Here is a 12,453-nt window from a genome sequence, read left to right as displayed (position 1 = left end):
TGTGAGCTGTGGTGTAAGTCACAGACAGGGCTTGGATCTTGCAAAGGCTGTGGCGTAGGCCAGTGGCTACAGCTCTGATTCGACACCTAGCCTGGGAACCTCCATATGCTGCGGGTGCAGCCCTAAAAAGACCAAAAAAATTTTTAATTAAAAAAAAAAAAGTCAGGAGTTCCTGTTGTGGCAGTGGAAATGAATCTGACTAGGAACCAGGAGGTCGTGGTTTCGATCCCTGGCCTAGCTCAGTGGGTTAAGGATCCGGTGTTGCCGTGAGCTGTGGTGTAGGTCATAGACACGGCTCAGATCCAGCGTTGCTGTGGCTATGGCGTAGGCCAGCAGCTATAGCTCCGATTAGACCCCTAACCTGGGAACCTTCATATGCCGCGGGTGCGGCCCTAAAAGACAGAAAAAGAAAAAAAAATCCAGTAGGTAATACGCGCTGTGGAGGCTAATAAAGCAGGGTAGGAAGAATGGGGGTTGTTGATCGTGATGGGGACTTTTTTTTTTTGGTCTTTTGTCTTCTTAGGGCTGTACCCACAGCATATGGAGGTTCCCAGGTTAGGGGTCTAATTGGAGCTACAGCTGCTGGCCTACAGCACAGCCACAGCAACGCAGGATCTGAGCCGTGTCTATGACCTACACCACAGCTCACAGCAACACCAGATCCTTAACCCACTAAGCAAGGCCAGGGATTGAAACCCACGACCTCATGGTTCCTAGTCGGATTCGTTTCCCCTGTGCCACAACAGGAACTCCTGCTACTGACATGTTTTATTCTCCCCAATTCTAGAATGTAAGTTCCATGAGAGCTGAGACTTCCCTTCACTGCTATATCCCACCTTATACTCAATGACTGGATAAATATCACTATATTGGATACTGTTTCTTTAGAGAACTTAGAGCCTAATAAAGCAGTCAAGCAATGAGAATTTGGATACAAAGTCAATGACGTTATTTTTAAAAACCGCTATAAAATTACTCACCAACTAGAAATGTACTTATTCTCACTGTAAATAGGCTTTTGAGGACACTTGAAAAACAGTCACATCTAACCAAAATAACTGAAATGTATTAGCAACCCAACTGAATTAAAACATTTCTGTGAGGGGCTCTATTAACAGAAAGGTAACTGAAAGACTCTTTCACTGCTTCTGTATCACTGGAGAAGATACTGTTCCTCTTCACACATACAGCCAAATAGAGAAGGATGATTAAGCTTGAAAGCTTAATCCTTTAAATGCTTATTCTCAAATTGTGGTCTTGAGACTCTTAAAAATTATTAAGGACCCCAAAGAACTTTTAATTATGTGGATTTTTATCTGCTAACATTTACATTTTAAATAGAAATTTTAAAACTATTTACCAGTTCATCCAAAAATAACAATCATAAACCTAAATAATATATTTTCATTAATAAAATGAAACACTCCCCAAGTTAGTGAGAGAAATGACACTGTTTCACTTTTCTACAAATCTCCTTATGTATGACTTCACAGAAAATGGCTGAAATCGTTACTGCTTCTACATTAAATATCTGCTATACATTATTTTGGTTGAAATATATGAAGAAAGTACGGCCTCACAAAGATATGTAGTCAGAAAAGGAAGGAGTGTTTTAAAGCTCTTTAACCCACTGAGCCACCAGGGAACTCTCAGATAGTTGTGGATATTCTTTTTTGATACCACATCTAAACTGGACAGGATGTATTTTCATAAAAGTTGTCTGGGAAGTTCCTGCTGTGCCTCAGTGGTAACGAACCCAACTAGCATTCATGAGGACGAGTTAAAGGATTAAAATCTGTGGGTCTGTCTTGCACTCTGGATGGAACTTACACCATGCATGATTTTATAACACAATTCTGTAACTAAGAAGTCAGTAACTACTAGGAAGCTGTCAAGGTCATGATGGGTGAATACAAGTTTTCTGAAATTCTAATTTTTGCTTGAAAGTTCAACTCTTTTTTTTTTTTTTTGCTTCTTAGCACCACACCTACAGCATATGGAGGTTCCCAGGCTAGGGGTCGAATCAAAGCTGTAGCTGTTGGCCTACACCACAGGTACAGCAACACAGGATCCAAGCCATGTCTGCGACCTATACCACAGCTCACAGCAGCACCGGATCCTTAACCCACTGAGCGAGGCCAGGGATCGAACCCACAACCCTCATAGTTCCTAGTTGGGTTTGTTTCCACTACATCACGATAGGAATTCCAAAAATTCAAATCCTATTGCTGGCAACATATACTGTCAGTTGTCTTCCCTGAATAGAGTCAGGTCCATGAATCAGAAAATTTGACATTTAAAAAATTTTATCATCAGTTCTGCAGTATGTACAACTGTCAGTTTAAATTCTCTAATATGCCTATATTCTGGTTCAGCAAAAATATTTTCTATATATCAACAATATATCTATAAAATTGGAAATGGTTGCCCCCATAAAAAAAAGTTTCCCACCTGAAACTATCAGTGTCTATTTCAAGTTAACCCAAAAAGCCAAATAATTTTTCATTCTTCTTATGCAGCAATAAATTTTGTCTGAAAAATATCTAAATGATCCTGCACCACATAAAATGAAATCTATCTTTCCAAGTTTGAGAAGTATATGCATATTAAAACAATACTAAATATACTTTGTATGGAAGAAAATAAAACAATGATCTTAAGATATTTAAATAAAATATCCCTTCCTTCTATACATTTCAACATTGTACAGGTTTTTTTCCCTCCTTGGTTCTTTTTTTGAATGTTAGTAATTAGCAATCTGAAACAACAGATTAATCTACATTACGGATAATCCTACTGGCTCAGTATTTTGGCTGGTTCTTGCCTTACCTGTTGAGCAATGTGAGAAATATGAGCTCCCTGAACTGCTGAACCAGACTGAGGTGCTGTCTCTGAAGTGTTACTCTTGTGAGAATCTTCCATAATCAACTGCAAGGGGAAAAAAATCAGTTAAAAGATGCTAATTTCATTTTCACAAAATCTTAAGACACTTCTTAACATGCATACTTTTTTTTTTTTGTCTTTTGCCTTTTCTAGGACTGCTCCCGCGGCATATGGAGATTCCCAGGCTAGGGGTCTAATCAGAGCCGTAGCCACCGGCCTACACCAGAGACACAGCAACACAGGATCTGAGCCGTGTCTGCAATCTACACCACAGCTCATGGCAACGCCGGATCCTCGACCCACTGAGCAAGGCCGGGGATTGAACCCGCAACCTCATTGTTCTAGTCAGATTTGTTAACCACTGCGCCACGACGGGAACTCCAACATACATACTTTTTCAGAGGAAAAAGACAAAGCTTTTCTATACTATGGGCCAAGCTCAAGTGATCCAGACTCATATGTTCCCACACCTCTGCTCTGGGTGTATAGGGACTGAATGATTAAGATCTTTTAAAATGGCAAATAAAATGGCAAATAAAAGGAGTTCCCGCTGTGGCTCAGCAGGTTAAGAGCCCAACTAGTATCCATGAGATGGGTTCAATTCCTAGGCTCACTCAGTGGTTTAAGGATCTGGCATTGCCACGAGCTGCAGCAGTTTGCAGATGTGGCTAGGATCTGGTGTTGCTGTGGCTGTGGTGTAGGCCAGCAGCTATGGTTCTGATTCAGCCCCTAGGCTGGGAACTTCTGTATGCCACAGGTGCAGCTCTAAAAGAGGAAAGAAAAAAATGGCAAATAAGAAATGCTACAGAAAACAAAACAAAACAAAACAAAACAAAAAAAGAAGTGCTACAGAATATGGATAGTATACTCTATATAGCTGAATAAAAATTGAAAACTTGGTTGCCTCATGGAAAGAATTGATACCTATGGTACAGAGACAGAAAAGAGACTCTTTATTAAATGAAAAAAAAAAAAAAAAAAACTACATGGAGACTAAACAACATGCTACTAAAAAACCAATGGGTTGTCGGAGAGTTGCGGCTCAATGGTAATGAACCCGACTAGTATCTTTGAGGATGTGGGTTCAATCCCTAGCCTCATTCAGGGATTGAGGTGTTGCCATAAGCTGTGGTGTAGGTCACAGACATGGCTCAGATCCATCATTGCTGTGGTTGTGGCAGTGGCATAGGCCTGCAACTGGACCACTAACCTGGGGACCTCCATATGCCCCTCAGGTACAGACCTAAAATGCAAAAAAAAAAAAAAAGAAAAGAAAAGAAAAAGAAGAAGATCTGGTATATAAACACAATGGAATACTACTCAGCCATTAAAAAGAACAAAATAATGCCACTTGCAGCAACATGGATGGAACTAGAGATTCTCATACTAAGTGAAGTCAGAAAGAGAAAGAAAAATAACATAGGATTTCACTTATATCTGAAATCTAATATACAGCACAAATGAACCTTTCTGAAAAGAAAGAAACTCATGGACTTGGAGAACAGACTTGTGGTTGCCAAAAGGGAGGGGGAGGAACTGGAAGTTTGGGGTTAGTTGGTACAAATTATTGCATTTGGAGTGGATAAGCAATGAGATCCTGCTGAATAGCACAGGGAACTATATATATATAGTCACTTGTGATGGAACATGACGTAGGATAATGTGAGAAAAAGAATGTGTCTGCATATATATATATATGTGTGTGAGTATATATATACATACACACACACACATATATATGGCTGGGCCACTCTGCTGTACAGCAGAAACTGACAGAACAATGTAAATCAACTATAATAGAAAAAAAACCTAAAATAAAATTTAAAACAACAATAACAACAAAGAAATGGAAAGATATCCTATACTCCTGGAGTGGAGGAATAGTTAAAATGGCCATACTATGCAAAGCAATCTGTAGATTTAATGTCATCCCTATCAAATTACCCATGACATTTTTCACAGAATTAGAACAAATAATCCAAAAATTTATATGGAGCCATAAAAGACCCAGAATTTCCCAAAGCATTCCTCAGAGGAAAAAAAAAATGCAGAAGGCATAACTCTCCCAGACTTCAGACACTATTACAAAGCTACAATAATCAAAGCAGTGTGGTATTGGTACAAAAACAGACATACAGATCAATGCAACAGAATAGAGAGAGCCTAGAAATAATAAACCCACACATCTATGGTGAATTATTCAACAAAGGAGGCAAGAATATAAAATGGGAAAAAGAGAGTCTCTTCAGTTGAAGAGGCGCTGGGACAGTTAGACATGTCAATCAATGAAATTCAACACACCCTCACACCATGTACAAAAATCAACTTGAAAAGAAAATCATGGACTTGGAGAAGAGACTTGTGGCTGCCTGATGGGAGGGGGAGGGAGTGGGAGGGATCGGGAGCTTGGGCTTATCAGACACAACTTAGAATAGATGTACAAGGAGATCCTGCTGAATAGCATTGAGAACTTTGTCTAGATACTCATGTTGCAACAGAAGAAAGGCTGGGGGAAAAATGTAATTGTAATGTATACATGTAAGGATAACCTGACCCCCTTGCTGTACAGTGGTAAAAATAAATAAATAAATAAATAAATTTAAAAAAAATAAAAAAAAGAAAATATTCATAAGGTTGATGAAAAAAAAAATCAACTTGATATGGCTTAAAAACTTAAAGATAAAACGAGACAACCATAAAACTCCTAGAACATAGGCAAAACATTCTCTGACATTAGCCATGCAAAGGTTCTCTTAGGTCAGTCTCCCAAGGCAACAGAGATAAAAACAAAAAATAAACAAATAGGACCTAACCAAATTTACAAGCTTTTGCATGACAAAGGAAACCACAAACATACACACAAAGAGACAACCTACAGAATGGGAGAAAATATTGGCAAACATGCAGGGCTTAATCTCCAAAATATACAAACGATTCATACACCTCAACAACAAAAACCCAACTGAAAAATGGGCAGAATTAAGGATCCGGTGTTGCCATGAGCTGTGGTGTAGGTCACAGACGGGGCTCAGATCTGAAGTTGCTGTGGCTCTGGCGTAGGCTGGAAGCAACAGCTCGGATTACACCCCTAGCCTGGGAACCTCCACATGCCGTGGGTGCGGCCCTCAAAAGACAAACAAAAGAAAAATGGGCAGAAGACCTAAATAGACGTTTCTCCAAAGACAGACGGATGGCTAGCAGGCACATGAAAAGATACTCAACATGGCTAATTATTAGAGAAATGCAAATCAAAACTACAACAAGGTACTACCTCATGATGGCCCTCAATCAGAAGGGCCATCATTAATAAGTCTACAAATAAATTCTGGAGAGGGTATGAAGAAAAGTGAACACTCCTACCCTGATGGTGGGAATGTAAGCTGGTACAACCACTATGGAAAACAGTATGGAGGCTCCTTAGAAAACTAAAACCAGAACAACCTTATGATCTAGCAATCCCACTCCTGGGTATATATCTGGATAAAACTATAATTCAAAAAGATACATGCCCTTGTATGTTCATAGCAGCACTATTCAGGATAGCCAATGGAAACAACCTAAATGCTCACTGACAGATGAATGCATTAAGAAGATACAGGACAAGAGTTCTCTTATGGCACATAAATACAATGGAATACTACTCAGCAATAAAGAAGAATGAAATAACACCATTTGCAGCAACATGGATGCAACTAGAGATTCTCATACTAAGTGAAGTCGATCAGAAAGAGAAAGACAAATACCATAGGGTATATCATTTATATGTGGAATCTAAAATATGGCAGAAATGAACCTATCTACAAAACAGAAACAGGCTCACAGACATAGAGAACAGACTTGTGGTTGCCAAGGGGGAGGAAGCAGGGAAAGAGATGGAATGGCAGTCTGGGGTTAGTAGATGGAAACTATTACATTTAGAAAGGACAGATAAGAGGAAACTATATCCAATCTCCTGGGATAGACCATGATGGAAAATAATATGAAAATGTGTGTGTGTATATAAAATAAACATGTTATTTTCCATCACACACACATATATGTATGTATGACTGAGTCATTTTGCTATACAAAATTGGCACAACACTGTAAATCAACTATCCTTTAATAAAAAAAAGTTTTAAAGAGAGACTTTTCTTTGCACATTCTTTTAAATTTTTTGAATTTTGATCAACATAAACATGTTTAAATTTAATAAACAGTATTTGTACATAAATAAATTATTGTGATTAAGTTTTCAAATGTTATTCTACTCAAGAAGTATAATGGTCTTCTGTCCAGAGACACTACAGTCTTTGCTGAAGTCTAGGGAACAGTTCATAATGGTATATATAGTTTAAAATAAGAGAATTTATTAAGCAAAGGTTGAACAAAATAAACCAATGAAACCAACCTAAGGAGGTTTTACCAAACTTTTTTTTTTTTTTGGTCTTTTTGCTATTTCTTTGGGCCGATCCTGCGGCATATGGAGGTTCCCAGGCTAGGGGTCGAATCGGAGCTGTAGCCACCAGGCTACACCAGAGCCACAGCAACACGGGATCCGAGCCACGTCTGCAACCTACACCACAGCTCACAGCAACGCCGGATCGTTAACCCACTGAGCAAGGGCAGGGACCGAACCCGCAACCTCATGGTTGCTAGTTGGAGTCGTTAACCACGCGCCACGACGGGAACTCCTTTTGATTCTTTTTACCAAACTTTTTTTTTTTTTGGCCAACCTAAGGAGGTTTTAAAGATCTAAATGATCTAGATAATCAACTGCAAGACATGTAGACAGGGTAAGCATGAGACTAAATGGTTATGAGAGATGGAATGTCAAATAGGAGGAACACCACTTAGCAAGAGACTAGTAAAAGATTTGAGTAGAATTTAAGGTTTCTATTATTATGTGAAAAGACTTTTTTTTAAAAAAGAGAGCTGGCCATCAAACGAAAACAAATGAAAAGATGCTCAGTATCACTAATTATTAGGGAAATGCAAATCAAGTACTTTCATACCTATCAGGATGGCTAATATTTTTAAAAAGAGTTCCAATTGTGGCACAGAAGAACAAATCTGACTAGCAGCCTTGAGGATGCGGGTTCAACCTCTGGCCTTGCTCAGTGGGGAAGGGATCGATCCCACATTACTGTGGCTGTGTGCAGGCCAACACCTGTAGCTCTAATTCAACTCCTAGCTTGGGAGCCTCCTTTTTTGCGGCTGCAGCCCTAAAAAGAAAAAATATATATACATATATATATGTGTGTGTATATATGTGTATATATATGTATATATGTGCATATATGTGTATATATATGTATATATGTGTATATATGTGTATATATATATACATATATATGTATATATATATACACACACACCAGAAATAAAAAGTATGACAAAACCTTAATTACAATATTAATTTCTTTTGTCTCCTCTTTCCACAACTCTGAAAAAGTTATAAACATATTTTATGTTCAACTTTGTATCCTCATATTTTGTATCCTCTTTATGCATTTATCAGAAATATTGTCTAGGTTTTAAGTAGACACATATTTAAAGACTAAAATAGTATCTCAACAAGTGACTGTACATAATTCACATTTTTCACCAAGCAAAACAATACTGAATTTCCATAGGATTTATTCCCAAAAGAAGAATGACTTAATTAAGGAGTATGATTACTGAAGGTCTTCTGAAGGAATTAGTCAACCAGAAGCATGTGAGAAAGCAACAGGAATTTTTTAAAGTCATTACTAACAGATAAAAAATGGCCCACTGTTTTACATTACTTTCCTTCTCCATTAGTTGTGTAAGTTCTCTTTTCATACTATTTGCCTATCCATCTTAGTGTTTTCCTTATTACTCTGTATTATTTCTTTTTTTTCTTTTCTGTTTTTGCTTTTTTTTTTTTTGCTTTTTAGAGCCTCACCTGCGGCATATGGAAACTCCCAGGCTAGGGCGCTGAATTAGAGCTACAGCTGCTGCTGGCCTACAACAACACAAGATCCAAGCCAAGTCTGAGACCTACACCACAGCTCACAGCAATGCCGGATCCTTAACCCACTGAGAGGGGCCAGGGATCAAACCCATAACCTCACTATTAAGATTTGTTTCAACTGCACCACAGTGGGAACGCCCTATTATTTCTTCATATAAATTTTATTTCCTTCATTTTGATACAAATATTTTTCCAATATACCTAACTACGGTTATTTTAGAACTTCAAATTTTGACACATTAATCTAGTGCTTCCTTTGCTGTTTCTCCAGCCGCTTTTAAGCTACATATAGTCCCTTCTTTAGGAAGAGAGCAGTGATTTTTTGTTGTTGTTGTTTTTTGTTTTTTGGCTGCACCTGTGGCATTCAGAAGTTCCCAGGCCAGGGACTGAACCTGAGCCACAGCAGTGACCAGAGCCACGGCAGTGACAACACCAAGTTCCTAACCACTTGGCCACCAGAGGACTCCAAGAGAGCAGTGATTTTTAATCTAGACTAAAAGAATAAGCCAGCAGACTAAACATACAGACAGCATTAAAGATGGAATTACTGGCGTTCCTGTCGTAGTACAGAGGAAACGAATCCGGCTAGGAACCATGAGGTTGCGGGTGGATTCCTGGCCTTGCTCAGTGGGTTAAGGATCTGGCGTTGCTGTGAGCTGTGGTGTAGGTCGGAGACACAGCTCAGATCCCGTGTTGCTGTGGCTGTGCTGTAGGCTGGCAGCTACAGCTCCCATTAGCCTGGAAACCTCCATATGCTGTGGGAGAGGCCCCAGAAAAAGCAAAAAGACAAAAAAAAACCCAACAACAACAAACCAAAATCCATGTTCTTTTGTTCCATACTGCCCCTCTTCCAAGAATACCTTCACATCCCCAACTTGTCCACCTAGCACACGCCTCATTTTCAAGTTTCATCCCAAACTTTATGTTCCAACTGCTCTATTCCTTCCTTCCTTAATGCTTGGTCCACTGTGCCTTGCAGATATTTCTAATGAGGTACTTAATATTCTGAGCCGTGTGTTTATTGGCATGTCTGTTTTCCCCAGTTTTAAAGTGCCTAAGAATAGGGCCTATATCTTATGAGTATATGCTCTGTGCCCAGCAGACCCTCACGTATGCAGTAAAGCAGTAGACATCAACAAATACAGTATAGTATTCTCACCTGATGAATGAAGAGCCTTAAGTTTCCCCACCTGTAGATGATGCTGAACTACAATAAGCTTGAAGGTAAGAAGTCTCTTGCTCAACATTTCCACAACCGAACGCATGATCACCCCTCAAAATTGCTCCTACTAGTCAAATTGAATTTCTTTCAGATTTACAAATGTGCTGGCTTTGCTTTCTCTCTCCTTCAGGCTTTCACATATCCTATTCCCTCTGCCAGAAATACTATTCCTCTTCTCTTCATGTGGCCTATTTCTATGAGTTACTCTTCCAGGCAAGTTTTCATGACTCCCTTAGGCTGGTCTAGAAGCTTCAGCTCTATCCCCACAGCACATGTTCCCCCTCCTTTCAGGGCACTTATCACGCTGATGTAATGGCCTGTTTTTTGTCTCCCTACCAGAATGCAAGCTCTAAGGAGTCAAGACCACATCCTGTTCCCAATATAAGATTATTACTGCTGAATAAATCAATGTTTACTTACAGATTTACCTACTTAAAACTGATAGAAATAACATTTAAAGAAATATCTCTAGACAATTACTTCAACCTACCTTTAGGAAAAGGAAAATTCAGGCATAAGAAAACATCCTACTTTAAAGTTAAAAATTCTTTAGTGCAAATGGGATGACATGGAGGGCGAAAGCATTTTTGAAGGTACTACCACCTACCGGTGATACAGTAGTACTGCACAGATGTATTACAGACGAAGCGTAAAGAAGAGCTGCCAATAACAGAGCTCACATATTCGGTTTTAGGACAGCAGTACTGAGGCCAAATGAGGCACTGAGGAAACTGCACGTTATAAAGTCAATAGGAAAAACTGCATTTTAAAACTGCAATTTCTGTTGGTAACGAAACTCTCGGGATAAAACGCATTTTGCGAACATAAGCAAACAGTGTACATACTCTCATCACAGGCCAGTCTGACAAAGACGCTTGCCAAATCTACGCTGAAAAAGCCTCAGAAACGTAAAGGTTCCCAATGACTAAGAGCCCACTGTGCCTCAAAAGTTGATAAAACAAAGGTCATAACACCTGCGGTAATTGTGAAGAGATCAAGCCACACGCTGCACAGCGCAGCTGACGCTATGGTATATACCACGCTTAGTTTTGTGATACAGGAGGAAAATAAAAGAGATCGTTTCCTAGATTTAGTCAACTGTCCAGAGGTAAAAAGACGAGCCTCTGTCACTCCACACACTCCTTCCTTGGTTGTCGGCTGCACCTTTCCATACTGTTTCGTGTGTTGTGATTATTCTACTGCCTCCCCAATCGAGTGGAAGCTCCCAGAGGGTAAGGGATGGTTCTGCCGGCCCAGGCCCCCACCCCGAGGACGCCGGCAGAGATGACCCGTCTAGAGCTGCGCTCGGCGGACGACTGGCGGAGGCCAAGGCCACGCCGCCCTCCCCCTGGCTTCCCGCCCCAACCCCAAGACCTTCGACGGAGGGCGCTCGCCTTGGGCCGCGGACGGGCGGCTTCAGAGGCGAAAGCCACCCCGCGGCGGGAGGTCTTCGGTTTAATTTTCATGAGGGGGCGGCAGGAAGGAGGGAGGCGGAGACAGCGGACCGAAGAGGGGCACGGTGGGGCCGAGGCGCGAGAACCGGAAGCGCGCCTGGCCGTGGGGGAGAGCGGGCGGCCCCTCCCCCTTCCGCCGCGGGCCCTCCGCGCCCCTCCCCCACCGCGGCCGCCCCGCGCGACCCCCCACCCGACGCGGGACCCGCTCGGCGTCCCCGCCGGCGCCGCGTCCTCGTCCCCTCCCCCTACCGGGTACACGGGAGCACGTACCCACCCCCGCCCCCCGCTTACCTGTGGCTGCCGCCTCGCCGCTGTCTGGGGCGGGAACTTCCACTCCCCCCCTCCCAGGTGGATCCGAATTCGCTACCCACTTCCCCACCCCCTCACGCGGCGGGGGACGTGCCTCTTTCTCAGGGGTCAGGCGGGGCGGGGAGAATCAGTGTCACTTAACAGCCAACTGTCCTAGGCTACGGTTTCCTCGGCAGTCAGGGCCGCCACTGGCGGCATGATCTACACCAGGCCGGGGGCGGGGGAGGGAAGGGGGGCAAAACTGAGTAAGAGCGTGGGGGGTGAGGTTAGGGCGGGCCCTCCGCTTGGGCCGCCGTCCTACGTCACCGCGTTGCTCACGTGACGCGACGCCATGTTGAGCCGGGGCTCCCCGGGTTGGCCAGTTCTAGTCCCGAAAGTGTTATTGGCAGAGAGAGGTGGAGGGGGAAAGTTACCTGCGTTCCGTTTCGGCGCAGGAGCTCTGTCCGCACTCTTCCCCGCACAGCTGTTTTCGGAAACCAGTCGGGCTCTGGGAGGTCGCTCGGGGTGGGGCAGTTTTCTTCGATTAATTGCATCCCTCAGCTCAGCTCCTAGCTCTGGCCCGAGCTGTGGTCCCCGGCCTTGACCCACGCCCGACCTATCCGCCCTTT

General features: G+C 42.1%; 1 protein-coding gene across 8 annotated transcripts in view; it reads right to left on the bottom strand.

Moving 5' to 3' along the window:
• ATF1 (activating transcription factor 1) overlaps positions 1 to 12,095 on the bottom strand; it is a 62,165-nt gene extending 50,070 nt beyond the window's left edge. Inside the window, exons 1-2 of one of the 8 annotated variants that reach the window (XM_047786607.1) lie at positions 11,828 to 12,095; positions 2,830 to 2,928 (exon numbers count right to left, since the gene is read on the bottom strand). In XM_047786607.1, coding sequence (XP_047642563.1) covers positions 2,830 to 2,922 — 93 coding nt within the window. In that variant the 5' untranslated portion in view covers positions 2,923 to 2,928; positions 11,828 to 12,095. Of the gene's footprint in view, positions 1 to 2,829; positions 2,929 to 10,019; positions 10,440 to 11,456; positions 11,633 to 11,827 lie in introns of those variants that run through there. The other 7 variants (XM_047786608.1, XM_047786611.1, XM_047786606.1 and 4 more) reach the window with 7 other exon arrangements.
• Positions 12,096 to 12,453: the final 358 nt, after the last annotated feature.

Source organism: Phacochoerus africanus, chromosome 7 (genome assembly GCF_016906955.1).
Source record: "Phacochoerus africanus isolate WHEZ1 chromosome 7, ROS_Pafr_v1, whole genome shotgun sequence".
Lineage (NCBI taxonomy): Eukaryota > Metazoa > Chordata > Mammalia > Artiodactyla > Suidae > Phacochoerus > Phacochoerus africanus.
Note: the sequence above shows the minus strand (reverse complement) of the source record. Positions and strands in the feature narration are given on the sequence as shown.